Consider the following 17,028-nt stretch of genomic DNA (forward strand, 5'->3'; position numbering starts at 1 on the left):
TTGCTTGAATGTAGGTTTGATAAAATAAAAAACAAAAGCACATTTTAACGTGAAATTTTCTGCTATTTTCTAACGAAGTGGCTATTCAGAGGAAATTCGTACACGAAATTTTTAATTTTTGTATACGAAAATGACAACTTTTCCGAGAAAGAGTTATCTCGGATTATTTGGAGTTTCGTACACAAAAGTCAAAAATTTCGTATACGAATGTTCCCTGAATAGTCAGACCCAGTTTAAAATCTGCATTAAAAAATCAAATTTACCGCAAGTCAAAAGTTTTTTCACGATTCTTCGTTCTCTGTAGCTTTGAGGGGATTTTAGGTCAAATTCAAGGTCACCATTGATTTCCCCGCCACAAAATACGTCAAATAATTAAATATGAGCATTATTTCGTCTTTTTCAGTGCTCAGACTTCAATTTTCAAGTTTTTCTCGTGTAAAATATATCTGTGGTGGAAAGGGAGAACTGACCAACTCCATTTTTTTCGAAATCGAGTTTATGACGTTAAACATCTACATTTAGTGTCAACTTTGATGTGCAAGTGTCTGAATGGCCGAAAATCGCGTCAATCGCTTGGAACAGAACAATGCCAAACCGACCAAGTCCATTTCATGAGAAACGGTGACCGGCCAAACCGACCAAGTCCACCTCGAACGAGACCCACAACGTGTAATCGAATTTACTTTTGTTTAAAATGATAGAAAATGATATTCGGACGATGTGTAAGTATAATTCTCGCGTCATTGAATGCTATACCGGCCTATCGCAGTGCGACAATTGGCTCACTCCGAGGCGCGCCGGGGCCTAGTGATGTGCGGTGTCTCGACTCTTCACTCGACACAATCGTATTGATTAGGAGTTATTTTTTCAAGTCAGAAGATGAATAACACGTAATCAATACAAAACTATGGAGAAATATCCATTTTAAAGTCATCAGTTGCCGCGACCAGTGGACTTGGTCGCACAAACGTTTCCCGGACAAACCGACCAAGTCCATACTTTTTGCTTCGTGCGCATGCTCTAGTGCACCTTTCAATTTCATAGATACATGGCTCAAAAGATACCTCATAGTATGTTAAAATACCATACATACAGATCTCTAGCTACCCGCGTCTAGCTACGAACTCATACGCAACTTCAAACACGTTTTTCTCGAAAACATGAAAAATGGAGTTGGTCGGTTCTCCCTTTCCACCACAGATATGTAAACTACAAGCCATTTGGGGGCTACCCTAATCAATTTGTTCCTCTCTTATATACTTGCTTTTTTTATTTTCTAGTAAAATAAAAAACATTTAGAGGGAGGAAGAGACACGAATCAGGAAGTAACGGACCCCCCAATGTACATGTAACTCGTTCAGCATTCTTTTTTTCTGAGAACAACATCTACATGGATTATGTGTTCTTTTACTTCAAATACTGAATTACGTTCACAATTTTTTTGAATAATTTCAAGACAAAATTTCATTGAAGTTCGAAAACATAATTGAAAACATTAGTTAAACGTAAAAGAATAAATGAAGAAGCCAGGATAAAAAAAACATTTTGAACGCATTTTTAAACATTTTTGATGGAATTTATCACGTAAGATTTTACCTAGTTTTTATTCTTGATCGTCTCAAAGAGAATAAAAAAATCATAAAAACGCATCACTTTTATTTTTAATACCTGACTCAATTTTGTAGTAAAATCACAGTGAAAATCGCGATATTTATACACTCATTTTATAAAGTTTTTTCTGTGTTTTTCAAATTTTTAAAACGTACACTGGTTTTTACGCTCCTATATTATTAACTCACTAACGATCAAGCGTTTCTATTTTTCTTTCAACGCGATTTTCTCATTCTATAGATGTTAGACTATTTTTGTAAATGCTTAATGAGCCTAAATGCTTATAATTTTGGTCGTCGAAGGGTTTTCAACCTTATACAGTGAACACCTATCAAATTTTTTGATGTACAAACATTTTTTCTTACTTCTAGAACTCTCAAAAGTAATTTTAAATTATCAGTACTCGCGTTCAAACGACATTTTTCCCGATTTTTAAGCTTTGCAACTCAAAATTTTTTCCGGAAATGCTCAAATAAATTTTTTCCAAACCCGTCGCATAAAGTACTGTCTGATAAGTGAACTGAAAATTACTATTAGACCCGACGAAAAATATACGGAACATAAGAAATGAAAATTTCCAAAAAAAATTATTTCGTAATTTTTTTCTCAAATTCACAATTGAACATCAATGATATCAGGAGTGATCATAACAGTACAATTACGTCAGGAAATTTTTATGGGATTTCTAAACTTTTCTATTGAAAACAATAATATGGCAATAATGTAGTAGTACTTTAATATACAAGTGCAAAAAGTAACACTTTAAGGCCGGCGATAGTTTAAGGCATGAGCGCATCGATTATCCTTATAGTCGTGCTAGAAAATGTCCTTTATAGCACTGCGTGGCATAAGTTCACATCTATGGCACGCTTTTCGGTGGCATAAGTCGCACATTCTGGCACCGCTGCGTTCGCATCACACTCGCATACGCTCGTGCGCTAACCTCACTTCGCGCTACCAGAAAGTGCGACTCATGGCTCGGAAAAGGGGGCATAAATGTGAACTTTGCACAGTAATATAAAATGTTGTTCGATACTCGGGCCATAGGGGACACTTTTCGGCCCAGCTATTAGGACCCTCGCTGCGCTCGGGCCCTAAACTACGCCGTGCCAAAAAGTGTTACTTATGGCACTTGTATCGAAAATTACTATTATAGCACTGCGTGGCATAAGTTCACATCTATGGCACGCTTTTCTGTGGCATAAGTCGCACATTCTGGCACTGCTGCGTTCGCATCGCACTCGCATACGCTCGAGCTCTAACCTCACTTCGCGCTACCAGAAAATGCGACTTATGCATCGGAAAAGGGGCATAAATGTGAACTTGTCATAGTACTATAAAGTGTTGTTCGATACTCGGGCCATAGGAGACACTTTTCGGCCCAGCTATTAGGATTTAAACTACGCCGTACCAAAAAGTGTTACTTATATGCAATCTTATAGCGTCGTACTAATTTGACATGTATGCTCCATTTTTCGATATATGTCGCACTCCACGGCACTAAAAAATGCGACTTATGACACAGAAAATCGGGCAATAAATGTAAACTTGTGCCACGCATTACTATAACAGTACTTTTTGAAATATTTATTGCATATTTTTTTTTAAACTGTATGAAGGTATGGAAAAAATCAAATGAGCATCTTTTATGAAGCTCTTATAAAAAACTACTAGTGAAAAGTCTCAGTGAACGTGTTTAAAATTTTTACCCTGGCTTCGGTATACTTTAGCAATTAAAAAATTCGAAGCAATTGTCATGTTCGAAAAATCAACTCGCATTTAAGAATAAGATCGTCGAACATTAGTGCCAATTATTTGAAATTATCAATAAAATGAGATAGCACAGACCCATATGAAATATTTTTACACAGAAGACTATGTAGATAAAAGATACAATTGGTTCACGATAAACATAAGCTGTTTTCTTCCTTGCAATTAGTAACACAGAACACCAAGCGAAATTAGTTAATTTCTTTATAAATCATAAACACGTAACAATCATCAAACCAACACAAAATAGACGATTGCGATACGGTAAACAGGAAAAGTTCTAAGTACCGCGTCTTGGGAGGATTGGGTGGTGGTCGAAGAGCTAACGGCGGAAGCCGTCGGTGTTGTCGCAAGACTGCTACTGGCGCTCTTAATCTTCAGGTCGGCTTTGCTGAGTTGACGCTTTAATTTGTCCTTCCAGTTTCCGCTAGAAGCGGGTGCCGTAGCTGCTGGGCCAACCGTCGAGCTTTCTCCCGAAATCGTTGCTGCCAACTCGACAGCTTGCTGTAGATAAAATCTGTCACTTATCAGCTATTCTTAGATATTTTTTGGCAACTTTTAAGCGCCGTAAAATTCGGTATCTACTCAACACTGCTAAGCTCGTCGATAACGCTCGCATTGTTTCGAGCTATCGGTTGAGCAAAGTAGCGAAAAACGAGCAAATTTCAGCAACTGCGAGTCCTCCGTGGAAAAATACTCGAGTTCCATTGGAAAAGCTAATTATCCCTCAACGTGTGCCACTGTTATTTGTTAAAGTATTATCTTCTACAGATTTTCGCGTCATTGATTTATTTATCCTTTACACCGCTGGAGCATGGAGCCCATGCAGGTATACTAGCACAGTCTTGTAGAATAAATTGTTAGTAGTAGATCATTTTTTGTCAGAGCCAGTTCGTGCACTGTTTTTACTTTCAATGGTACATACAAGCATCATTATGCAAGTGTGCATTTAATTTTGTTCTTGTGTATTCGAGTAAACACGAGGGAGAAAAAGGAAGAATTAATTTACATGGATTTACGATGGAATTCCTTGCTATTGATCAACTCTGAGGGTTAGTAAGTACGCATATTTATTTCACTTGAAAATTTAGATTTTGATCTGACATATTTCAAGTAACGCCGAATAAATCTCTACTCTAAACTTCCCATTTACCACACTTAGGACTATTTATGTACGCATAGTAACTTACAAATGAAACTTACAAAATGCCTTGAACATTTTCATTGACTCTTTAGTTTTTTTCGCTTTTTAGTCTTAAAACACTTAATATAAACCCATTCTTTTACATACGTTAATGTCATTAATTTTTTACTACTCGTTTGGTTAATCATTTGTTTTATTGGTCTTATAACTTCCAATGAGATATATTTCAACAGTTTCATCATTAGTAATGGAATATTGTAATAAAAGAAAATCATCGTAAAAGCGAGGTAACTTGTCACTTCCTTTGATACCCGGGAAACAATTAAAAAATTCAGATTATTCTACTTGATCTATTTGACCTAAGATGCTCATAGAATCATTGAATACATCATTCTCACTCATCAATCAACACATACACTTGTACCTTTTACATGGAATATCTTAATTTATACTAACACATTAACCGTCAACGACCAAAATGCTTGATTTTTTTTCGGTTTTCGCAGCGATTTTTTTTGTAGTTTTAAGCCTTAAAAAAATTTACCATGGAACTATTTCGATGTAAAATTTAATGCCCTTTCAGAAACTGACCTCAAAATTTTGATTAGTTTGTTTGAAGAAGTGGTTCGAAAATTTCATAAAAATTCCCTAAGATACTTTGATAGTCGTGATCACCCCTGATCATATTTATATCGTGATTCCTTAATGGTAACATAGTGAAAAAAATCGAAAACTTGTTTTTTTGCAAAAATTTTTTACGTTTTTTTTGTTTAAGTAGCTATAACTTTTTTATAACGCAAAAAATCAAAATTTCGAGCTCAGTTCTGAAAGGGTATTAAATTTTACATCGAAATAGGTCCGTGCACAATTTTTTAAGGCCTAAAACTACAAAAAAAAATCGCTGCGAAAACCAAAATAAAATTAAGCATTTTGGTCGTTAATGGATTAACAAGAAATAACTTTAAATTTTTGGTTTCGGTCCAATATAAATGTTTAAAGTCAAAATTTGAATTTATTCTGAAAAATTAAAAAGATGCATGCAGAATTTAATGAAAAAATACAATGACGTGCACCATAAAATAGTTCAAAAATTTGGTAAGATTAAAATCAAGTTTGTAACATGTTTATGCACAAAATTGTTCCAAAATAAAAGACAATGAAATTTTTAATAATTTTATACATCAAAACTTTAGTTAAATGAAAAAATTTCATGCACATAGCCGTTAAAATCATTTCCTGATACTTAGTCGCGTTACCATTATCGCTGCTCTCGTTGTCATTCGTATTCCTCTAAATTTTGAGCGACATGCGATGAAAACATGTATTATGTTTATTGTTAATCATGTAATTATTGTTTGTGAATTGTATAAGTAACTTTAAACCAATACTTTCATGTAACATCTAAAAAAGTATAAACTATTTGTTTGGATGATTACATGTAACAGCATGACTTTTTAAAGATATTTATAAGTCTATTTAGTTACGACGGGGAAAGTTTGAGAATTTATGACTTATATACAACTTTTCTAATGTTTCATTAAAGCTATTAGAAGAAAAAGTGATAAGTAACAATTAATTAAAAAAAACACCTTTTAACAGGTTACATAGCTTTGCTAGCAAGGAAAAAAATTTATTTTCAAACATTGTTTTCAAAAGCTAATTTGAAATAGCAATTTTTTTTTGCGGTGGGTAAGATATTCCAGTGCTGGGTCATCTGAAATCTACAAGTCGACATTTTTGTAGACTTTTTGTAGCCTTGGTTCGTCATTAAATACAGAAATCAAGAATGATAAAAAATTTTTGAAGATTGAACAAGATTTAATTAACATTTTCTAGTTGATCGCACGAATTCAATCCACATATGCCTCCCGAAGGGTTGAAATTCTCCTGATGTAGAAATTATACGCCTATATAATGCGTCTAGAAAAAAGAATGTGGAGCACATAATAATAGTCGTCACTTAAACCGTATAGTTGGTCAAATTGCCGATTTGTTTGCCCAATCTATATTTTTCTGATCGTTTAAAACTTCATATCATATAAGCTCCTTACGATTATAAATGAATTCTGTAATGCTGCGAGTAATATTTTCGATTAATTTAACAGCGATCATACCGCGGGTTTAATAGCGATTATACTGCGATTTTTTAATCGCGATTATACCAAAGCTTAATTGTGATTACACCTCGATTACCTCGCGGTATAATTGCGATTAAAACCACGGTGTGATGGTAATTGAAATCGTGGCATGATATTTAAAAAAATCTATAATATCAAAACTAGGATTCATTAAGTTATCCCCGATCAACTAGAAAATGTCTAATTGTGTGTTCCGACATTTCTGATAAAATCCGACATCTATTCAAGTAACGAGTAAACACAAACATACAGTACTATTTTGATATTTCAATGTAGTTTCCAAATATGTAAACCAAATTTTCTTTCGACGTCTGGTTCAAAATCTCATATCAGAAATCGACTATTTCCAATATTTTAAGCTAAAATTATTTTACGACTTCTATAAATAATAAACTTTACTGCGTATGAATTTTAAATCAATGGAAATTTTAGCTTTTTGAAAAAAATTTTTGAAATGAATTTTTTTGCACACAAAACTATCTAAACCCTTAAAATCGTCCAAAATTCACTTATCATTTGTAACAGTATTAGATTCCTTTCTAATTTATTTAAATTTGTTATGATTTGTACGTATTAATCATAGATCTATTTATATAAAAATTATTTAATCGATACTATCGTCAATTTCATGATTTTGTTTTATGTATTAGTTATAATGCACTTTTTCAAAACAATATATAATAGTATAAAATTTTGCAGCTAGGGAGTGATAAATTCAAAAGTCTCAGAGCACGTTTAATTTATCGGCCGAGGTGATAACGACGATGATAACCACGTGCTCCAAGACTTCGCTACATAGTTACAAATACAACCTTATGTTAATCCCTCAGCTTAAATTAATATTTTAATTTATTTAAACCAACTAATTTTGTATTCCCCAGTCCACGTGTAAACTACAATAGTCATTACAAATAAAATTTTTCTCATTTTCTCTTTATTAATACAGAAAAAAGTTTTAAAGTGCCATCCACTCGATTAATTTATTTTTAACTTTCGATTTTGTCAAAATGTGAAAAAAAACAATGTTAAATAACCTTTTGTATTATAATGGCCCTATTTTGACACGATGAATACATTAATATTACATAGATTTTGAAGTAACTAAGCTAAAATAATTTATCAAACAATAGTACTTTACGATACATTACGGTACGATAAGTAACGGAAAGTGTCCCCCTATGTCCCGAGTATCATACAACATTTTATAGCACTGTGCTAAGTTCACAATTATACCCCCTTTTCCGAGTCATGAGTTACAATTTCTGGTACCGCAAAGTGAGGTTAGCGCACGAGCGCAGCGAGTATAATCGAACGCGGTGCCGTGCTACTTATCCCACCAAAAAGCATGCCATAAATGTGAACTTATGCCCCGCAGCGCTACAAATGATGATTATGTGTAAATGAGTAATTCTTCAAAAATACGCATTTTCGGCGGTACAATGGTGGCAAAATTTTTTTTAACATGACGCAGGTACGGAAATTCGGGAAATGTTCGCGGGAGTCCCACGAGCATGTTCTTACATTAAAAGACATTAACATAGGAACTTACATTAACGTAGGAACAGTCAAAATTTTGATAGTGTTTTTTTAAAGCTACTTTTGTGATTTAGAGGACGAAAAATTATGTTTTCTCGTAAATACGGCTATGTACTTCATTTCTAAGTCACCGAAAAAGAATTAAAACTCATCTAAAAAAAGTAATTAACACTCTATTCGATAGGAAATTTTCTCAGCTTTCCGTTATCAGATTTTTCAAAATATTTCATTTTCACCGAGAAAATCGTAACCGTATTTACGAGAAAACACGATTTTTCGTCTTTTAAATCACATTAGTAGCTATAAAAAAGCACAATCTAAATTTCGACTGTTCCTACGTTCTCACGTGATCGTGGAACTCCCACAAATATTGCCCGATTGTCCGTACCTGCGTCACGTAAAAAATAATTTTGCCTCGATTGTACCACCAAAAATGCGTTTTTTTTAAGAATTGCTCTTATACGTCACTTAGGGTTTATTATATTATTGAATGCTCCAATATAATACGTTTTATTGTTACAAGTTCAATCAACTAAGGGTTAGTTAAAATTTTTCGAACATTTGAAGATGCTATTCTAATACCAATTTTTTTAAATGTTGCCCTAAAATGTGTATAACACATTTCCAGATTCCTTACTTTTTTCAATTTTCAAAAAACGATATTGTTCAAAAAATTATGAATACAACTAAAAGAAAGTAGAACCGAAACTGTGTTTTTGAAACTTGGTTATTTTCAAAAAAAGCAATCATTAGGAAATGTATAGATTTAAAAATATAAACTTTTCAAATATATTAAAATGTCGAATAAACTAGTGGATTAATAAACCGAGAGGAAAATACAACTTTAACTAGAGGTTATGATTTTTCGGTTCCAATTTAAAAAAATGTAATGTGTTTTACTTTAAAAAGTTGTAAACTTAAATTTACTATTGAACAATTTTGATGTTTTAGCGTTTTGTAAAATATGTGACCAAAGGCAAAATTTAAAAGCTTGGTAAATACATAATATAATAGTTTAATCACATTAAATCATCACATTTATCACGCACATTAGGAAATATCAAATCACAAAGCATGCATCTGATTATTTTAACCAACTGATTCTTAAAAATAACAATTTATGTTTTATTGGTATGCGCTTATACGGACTGTAGAGTTTTTTTCTCGAATTGATTCATGAAAATGACAAGATTGACCCACGATTACTTATGATTTTCAAATTCTTTTCAAAAATCATTTTTTTGTACAAGTAATATTTGTTAAAGCGATTTACTTTTCAAATGGATAGCACTTATTTGACAAAATATTACACAGCCTGCGATACGCTATTTAATCATTCGCGATAGCAATATATTATTTCAAAAATGATGAACGTTCTCGAATATAAAAATGTGTAATTCAACATTTTTGTTATCTTGTTGGCTTATTTATTCGTGTAATTTTCTTCATTAACATGATATACAAGCAGTTAGGTTTCTAAAAATATCATAAAACTAATGAAATTAGTTTTTGATTCATACTTCCGTTTGAAGAAAATAAGACAAATAGGTACTCGATAAATTAAAATACATTGAAATACTGGGGAGCAAAAGTATGCGTGTATGATAAAGAACTGAACTGCAGCGAATTTCAAAAATTGATGAAACAATACAAAACACTTTTCATACCTGTACAACTAAATGCTCTAGAATCTAAATGTAATTTATACTATATAACGTGATCATAGGTTCATCAAACCAATTTATATAATTTCGAAGCAGACTTACTTTAGCTTTTTCAACAATTGCTTTGTGTACAATAATATTCAATCGTATTATATGTCGATCCTTATTATAAAATTTTTTAAAAGATATCGTATGGTATTGCTATTTTAAAAATACATTTTTTTCAATTATTGTGTCTCACATATAATCTATTGTAATTGAATAAACCTTATTAATACGTCTGAGAATAAAATGATGCTTTAGTATTTGTGTGTCACGGATAAGATGTGTAACAAATATGGATGGGTTATAATACTCACTCCTCGATGAACATATAATATTGATAAAATATTAGTTATGTCCATTTTATTTAATCACTTGAACATCGGGTATGAGTAATTGCATTAACAATATTCGAGAATAATTTTCTAATTATGTGTTCAAGAGTGTAGTCATTATTTTCGTATATTAAATCAAAAGTTAAAATAGTACTTTATAACACTCTAACCTAGAAATCGCAACTTTGCCGTTAGTTTTAGACTCTTGTAGTATAAAATATTGTATGCAACTTGTGTGAATAAGCTTTTTCAACCCCTCGATTTGCAGGAAAAGCAAATCCACACCTGTTACATAAAGTATTATACTAATATGATATTTTATTTTATATTTCAAAGACGCAGAAGGTAAAAGTGGGCGAGAGAACTTATTATAAGGCACAAATAAAAAAAAAGAGAATATTATCAAGAATTTTTTCAGGTTTGCTGAGAATAATTCTTGGCGCATGGTATTATCAATATGCTTATTTTCACAATTTTTACATTCGGTTTGTATCTACAAAATAGGCTACTACAAGAGAATAACAAATTTACAAGTGTAAATTTCTTGAAAAAAGTCCTATAACATTTTTAAGAAAAAATAAAGAAAACAATAGTAAATAATTTACATTGAAGTACACAGAATTTAAAAAGGACACGCTGATTTGAGGGTTTCAGCAAACACCATTTGGATGTACTAGGACGCTCCTCATTTACCAAGTTGCATGAAAACTTGCTCCCAAGCTTTTTTAGTTTGCTTAAACTTAAAAATGAAAAAACCACGATTTTTTCATAAAGCTATTTTTAACCGTGAGCTATTTAAAAACGCCATTTGTATAATTCACAATGTCCTCGAAAATTTTTGAAAAAATTGACCCGTATTCTTCGACTAATTTTTCAGTTTTTTTTTCTAAAGTTGATTATTTTCGAGGTAAAAAAATCGCACATAACACCATGGCAATAAAAATGACGAAAAGTCAATGAACAAAAAATTCAAGAGTAAAAAAACAATAATATTAATCTTTATGATTATTTATCTCGAAAATGCCTGACTTCATGAGGTAATTCAAAAGAAGTCTTTGCAATAACCAAAGAATAGAATGTGTACATTTTTTTCAGAATTTTTCAAGGACATCATTAATTATGAAAATACATTTTTAAGTATAGTGCGTGGTTAATTAACTAAATGAAAGGGTCGTAGCTACAAGATGTTTCATTTTTTGTTCCAAACAAACTAAAAAGAGCTCGGGAGCAAGGTTTCATAAAACTTGGTAAGTAAGGAAAAATCTACTTTATTGTGTATATATAATTATGAATATTACTAATAATACGTAAGTGTGTGTTGGTACACCAGTTCAGCTTTAATTTTAAAATGGTGAGAAAACGTCAACACAATGAAATTAGGGTGGCTCATGTGTATAAGACACGCGGCATTAATACCGATTTAATAACAATAGTACACAGACTAGCATTGGTAGACTCCCTACTGTACGGTATTTACGTTTTCCACCTATTTTAGAATTAAAGTCAAACCGATGTATGTTAGTTTTTGAAGATTTAAAAACAACTTTTTTTCACGTGTGCCTGAATGTAAAACGTGTATTTGTATAATTGTATTTTTACGACGAACATTTGATAATTGATGTGCATGTGTTGATATTTATTGTCAGTGTGAAAACATGTAACTCAACTGTTTATTTTCGCATGTTTTTTAATATATAAGTTATAATATATTTATAATAAATAAACTATGCATATTAATAAAATAACGAAAAAGATAATGAGAGAAGAAAAATTGCTCTACCTGATCTATACTAGGACTCCTGGCCTTGTCATCAAGATCAGCTCGTCTCGACGCACTTGCAGCCTCTTCCTGGCGTTTTGGGCTCCGCAAGGCACTGCGCTGTGGATCAATATTGCCTCCGAGTTCTGACATGCACATAACCAGCAACGTGACCTTCTGCACGATGTCGACCACTACAAGACCCGCATCGTTGCCGTAGGCCAACCTATTGTTATAGCCCACCCCAAACAACACTCAATTTTACATTGTCGTGGACGAAAAGGGATTTTTTTAAAGTTGACGGCTCTGTTTTGTATTAAACTTTTTGTTTGTTTGTTTGTTTTTATTTTTCGGAAGACAAAGATAAGAGCATAAATATCCACATATTGGGCATACATATTAAAAATATGTATATGCTTGTAAAATATGCTTTGTAAAAATTATTTTTCAAGCTTGCTCAATAATCATAAAAAACGGTCAAAACCAGAATTAGTTTTTTTATTTTTGATATGTTAAAAAATAATTGAGCTTTGATTAAGAAAAGAAAATAAATATCATATTAGATAGATTACTGTGCCCAAAAGAGATTAAATGTTCATTAATGCCATCTAAACGATATCTACAAAGATATAATTCGTCTCATAATCTTAATCATTCTTAAAAAAACCTACATAATTAAACAAATTAATATTGTAGAATACTCATTATTAGTTACCAATGATTCAATTCAAAAAATCTTATGAAATATTATCTCGGAAATAACAAAATAAAATTATTATAATTGTTTCATAGAAAATCCTTGCAAAAAACGTTTAAAACTAATTTTTTCATCTGAATTTTTTAACTGTATGAAATTGTAGATTTCTAAAAATTAAGTTACATTCAGACAAGTTGATAGATAAATTAAAATATTCAAAGTATCAAAAATAAACACTTTGTGTTAATAACATTTGGTAATAGCTTTACATTATGAACTGAGTAAAAGTTTAACTGAATTTGTTTAATGATTGGAAAAAAATATGCAAAGTTTGTTAAAGTGCTAGTATAAATGATAAATAGGAAAAACTTACAGCCCGTAAGAAGAGTTCATACTGACTGCCGTGATACTCTCGGGTAGTTCGCCGTTGGGTCCGTGAGTAAGACAGACAAGGGTAGCTTGAAAACCAGCTGCTCGCTTTTGCAAGCCAGTTTTAACTTTGAGAGGCTGATTCTTTTCAGCGTTAGCTTTAGCATCGTCGCTGTTAGAAAAGTCGAAGTCGGGTGATCGTTCGGTATCCTTGTTTGGATCGGCCACCAGAAACACCTCGAGTGTCTGCATATCACAGTCACAGAGACAAAGAAAAGATACGAATAAAATAGAATATGTATCTGTGTAAATAATTTATATTCTTATTTTCTTAATAATTTATATTTTGATTCCGATGAAGACTTTGTCAATTAATAAATCTCAGCAAACAGTCAGCAGAGTCTTTGTCTCTATTGTCGTAGTTTGCTTCATTTACTCTTTCCTTACAGTTTCATATTCAAGAAAACTTTTTGCAAAGAAATTTTTTTCACAGAAATAATGTCAAATTGTCTTTTTATCGAGATACTTACCTTTTTTTATATAGATGAATGCAAAAATTCAAAAGCTTGCGCGTGTATAAAAATGTTTAATGCGGGAAAAAAGTTTGGTGAAAATATGAAAATATTGAGTCTATTATTTAACCAACAATAATTTAAAAATACTAAATATCGCGTAATTTAAGCAAATTCAAAAATTTCATTTTTGAAAAATTTCGTTAATTAAAAGAATAATTTCTTATTTATATGAATAAAAACACAATAAAAATGATGTATGGTTTTTTCATCTTCTTTAGATTAATAGAATAATTCAATATACTAGAGTGTAGCACGGGATTTCAGCAAAATAAAATAAAAGTTCGAATATAATATATTGGAAAAAAAAGTAAATAAATTGATTCTTATCTTGCGCATAAGAGAAAGAAAAAGAAAAAGAAAAGAGAATAGGAGCCATCTGAATATTCAAAAAGGAAAAACATTGCATTAGAAAATAGAAAACTGGTGTCAGGCCATAAAAGATTTTACGATATTTTACGTTCTCAAATTCTTTAACGAAATAGTTATATTTACTGAAAAGTTCCAAAAGTATGTCTGGAGTGCATAAAACGAAAAAAAATATGTGCAATAGTATAGTGCGAAATTCCTTTACGCGCACACTTTGCACTGCCAAAAAAACGTTTTTGAACACTGGTGTACGATAAAATTTATCGTATTTGTGTGAAATACCATATTCAAGCATTTTTTGCTCTCTATTGCATAAAATTTTGTCTGCAACACGTGTCTGCAACTTTCATGCCAGCATTCATGTTACTTCCCGTGCCGGCGTAACCAGTACTCGTGCACACACTGTGTGCAAAAACAAACTTTGGGTACTCTGCTAAATAATGATTACCAAAAAAAGACGGGTAATTCAATTGCGGATGACCTTATGGAATTTATATATTACTTGATAGATAATATCCTGAGCGATGTATAGTGAGTATGAAGCAAAAAATCTATAATTATGGACATCGCATCGCGTTAAATTCGTGTCAGGAGAAGACCACAAAAATTCGTGTGAAAACACCTATTATAAAATTAAGCACTAACCACTACTTCGGACATGCTTTCAACTTTCTTGAACTTGAAGAGTACGACGTGCCTGCCAGCACCAACCACGGCTAGTTTCCGACTCTCCGGGCAGAGGAATATCAACTGAATGGCCAAAGGATCTTCCTCGTTGTCAAGGCTGCGCGTCCTATTTTTTTCGAAGAGCTTCGCCGTCTTGAGCTTGTAGAGGACTTGCAGAGTGCCAGCCGAAGCATCCCAAAACTTGATGCTGCCATCAGCATGCCTAAACACAATTTATATTATTATAAAAATTACATATAAAATAACAAAATAACAGCGCCTATTCATGAAATAATAAAAAATATGCACGGATATATCTATACAATTTAGATAGTTAACATGAGCCATCAACTCATTACAATCAAAGCAGTTCAATACATATAAAATTACAACATTACGAGGCGTTTATATTTCCTTTATTAATCGTTTTTAAGAATTGCCTTTTAATATTATGTGTGTTTATCAATTATTGCTTACGTATGATGATAAGTTTTAGTAGAAAGAGGTTGTCTTTTACGGATATATTTCATTAACATAAAAAAATTATTAAGACAAGAGAGTTTATTTCTTAAAAATGGTTATTTTGTTGCGGCGTTTCAGTGGAGTTTCCAGGGCCTCCTTCCGATTATATTTTTCATTAATAAAATATTATTTCATGCTAACAAGGAGACTACTTCAGCTATGGTTTTATAGTAGAAATTAAAGTTAATATTTCAAACGTTTTGCAATTTAGTGGATGACTCTCGGTGCCGCGGGCATTGATTTACAAGCACACGTTTACTTCTTACCGAAACTTTATCAATTTTCGAAATGTCAACTGCATCTAAAGAGTCCCGCGTGACTTACGCCCAGAAGAATTAACTAGAGGCAATTTGGACAATTTCCTATTGCAAACATTGATCTTATGTAAACTAGACTGGTTTTTATTTCCCAAAATGTTTCGATCTTTGCTTTAGACGTAGATTTCAGATCTCAGGGTATAAAAACTGAGAAAAATGCGTCGCTGGGTCTAAAAGATAATCGTTAGCGCGTATCGCAACTCAAAACCCGAAATCAATTTTCAAAAAAGTTCTCGAAAAAAACTAGAAAATTTCATACGTGTTTTTGATCAATTTTAAGACGTTTTTGCTCTGTGTGTTTTTTTGTTTGAAACTTTCATCTCGAGATCGAAAATCGCAAAATTTTGAACATGTTATTGTTACTTCAATTTTTCGGCAAATGATTTTTATCGCTTTTTATCATCGCGTTTTTAAACTTTACGATTTTCTATTTCAAGATAGATTTTAAACGAAAAAACGTAAAGAACTAAAACGTCTTAGGTTTAATCAAAGACAAAGTTGCAATTTTTTCAGATCTTTTTGAGGACTTATGTTTCAAAAAGTCCTCGAAAGGTTTCCGTTTTTCGAGTTTGCGGCATGCGTTTACCATTAGTTTTTGGGCCCAGTGACGTATTTTTCTTATTTTTAGACCATTGGAACCTAAAACAGCGTTTGAAGCAACGATCGAAACATTTTGGGAAATAAGAACTAGTCTAGTGTGAACATTGGTCGAAACATGATCATCATCGACGCGGAATTGAGTGCGAACGTCCAAAACTTCCTGATCGCTTAGTTTTTGCTTGAAAAGGGTCAAACGTTATCCAGAAAAAAGTATTTAATTATGTTTCTAACGTGTGTTTTACTCGGCTTTCCAATTATATTTATTTTGTACAAATTTGTTCGTAACCTCAAAAAATGGACTTGAAGATAAAACACGCTGTTACTTCTAGAGTTTCAATTTTTTAATTTTACTAAGAGTAAATGGACCTATTACCGTGTGTAAGTCAATTACAGTGGATAATTTTTATTAACAATCGCGTATGTTAAGTTGTCAAATTAGATCATTCCGAAAATATTCGTGTTTGTTCACTTGATGGAACTTTATTAATCTCGTAAAAAATTAATTTTTTTGAAAAGAATATTTTCACCTTTAATTCATTTGAAAATATTCAATCCAATTTGAAAAAAAAAGTAAAAAAAATTGTAAAACACAATTTAAGTTCAGACATCATTTGAACTATTACACAGGCACACAAAAAAACTCTTGAGTTCCGGAGACCCGACCCAGTGGACTTTATGTTTTTTGGGTTGCTGAATCCGAATCCGGTGTCTGTTTTTCAAAATCAGATCGATTTAAGGTCATTTAAAGGTCATTTAAAGGTCAAATCATGAAAAAAAGGTTAAAAAATCTGAAACATTTCCTTTACAGGTTTTCGAGGATGCTGAATTCAAATTTGAATTCAGATGACCTCTATGACCTTACCTTCAAGGTAATTTGAAGGTCAAACTCAGAGAATTCAATATAAAAATCCGAAAAA

At 32.0% G+C, this 17,028-nt stretch overlaps 1 protein-coding gene across 8 annotated transcripts in view; it reads right to left on the reverse strand.

Annotated features, from left to right (window-relative positions):
* The window catches only part of LOC106648577 (syntaxin-binding protein 5), a 96,415-nt gene that overhangs the window by 22,143 nt on the left and 57,244 nt on the right, over positions 1–17,028 (reverse strand). For 5 of the 8 annotated variants that reach the window (XM_014365561.2, XM_014365554.2, XM_014365571.2 and 2 more), the window contains exons 10-13: positions 14,652–14,895; positions 13,070–13,311; positions 12,021–12,225; positions 3,670–3,885 (exon numbers count right to left, since the gene is read on the reverse strand). In XM_014365561.2, the coding sequence (XP_014221047.1) occupies positions 3,670–3,885; positions 12,021–12,225; positions 13,070–13,311; positions 14,652–14,895 (907 nt within the window). Of the gene's footprint in view, positions 1–3,669; positions 3,886–5,781; positions 5,816–12,020; positions 12,226–13,069; positions 13,312–14,651; positions 14,896–17,028 lie in introns of all 8 variants that reach the window. The other 3 variants (XM_014365588.2, XM_014365580.2, XM_023460613.1) reach the window with 2 other exon arrangements.

This window comes from Trichogramma pretiosum, unplaced genomic scaffold (genome assembly GCF_000599845.2).
Source record: "Trichogramma pretiosum strain Unisexual culture from Peru unplaced genomic scaffold, Tpre_2.0 scaffold62, whole genome shotgun sequence".
In the NCBI taxonomy this organism is placed as follows: domain Eukaryota; kingdom Metazoa; phylum Arthropoda; class Insecta; order Hymenoptera; family Trichogrammatidae; genus Trichogramma; species Trichogramma pretiosum.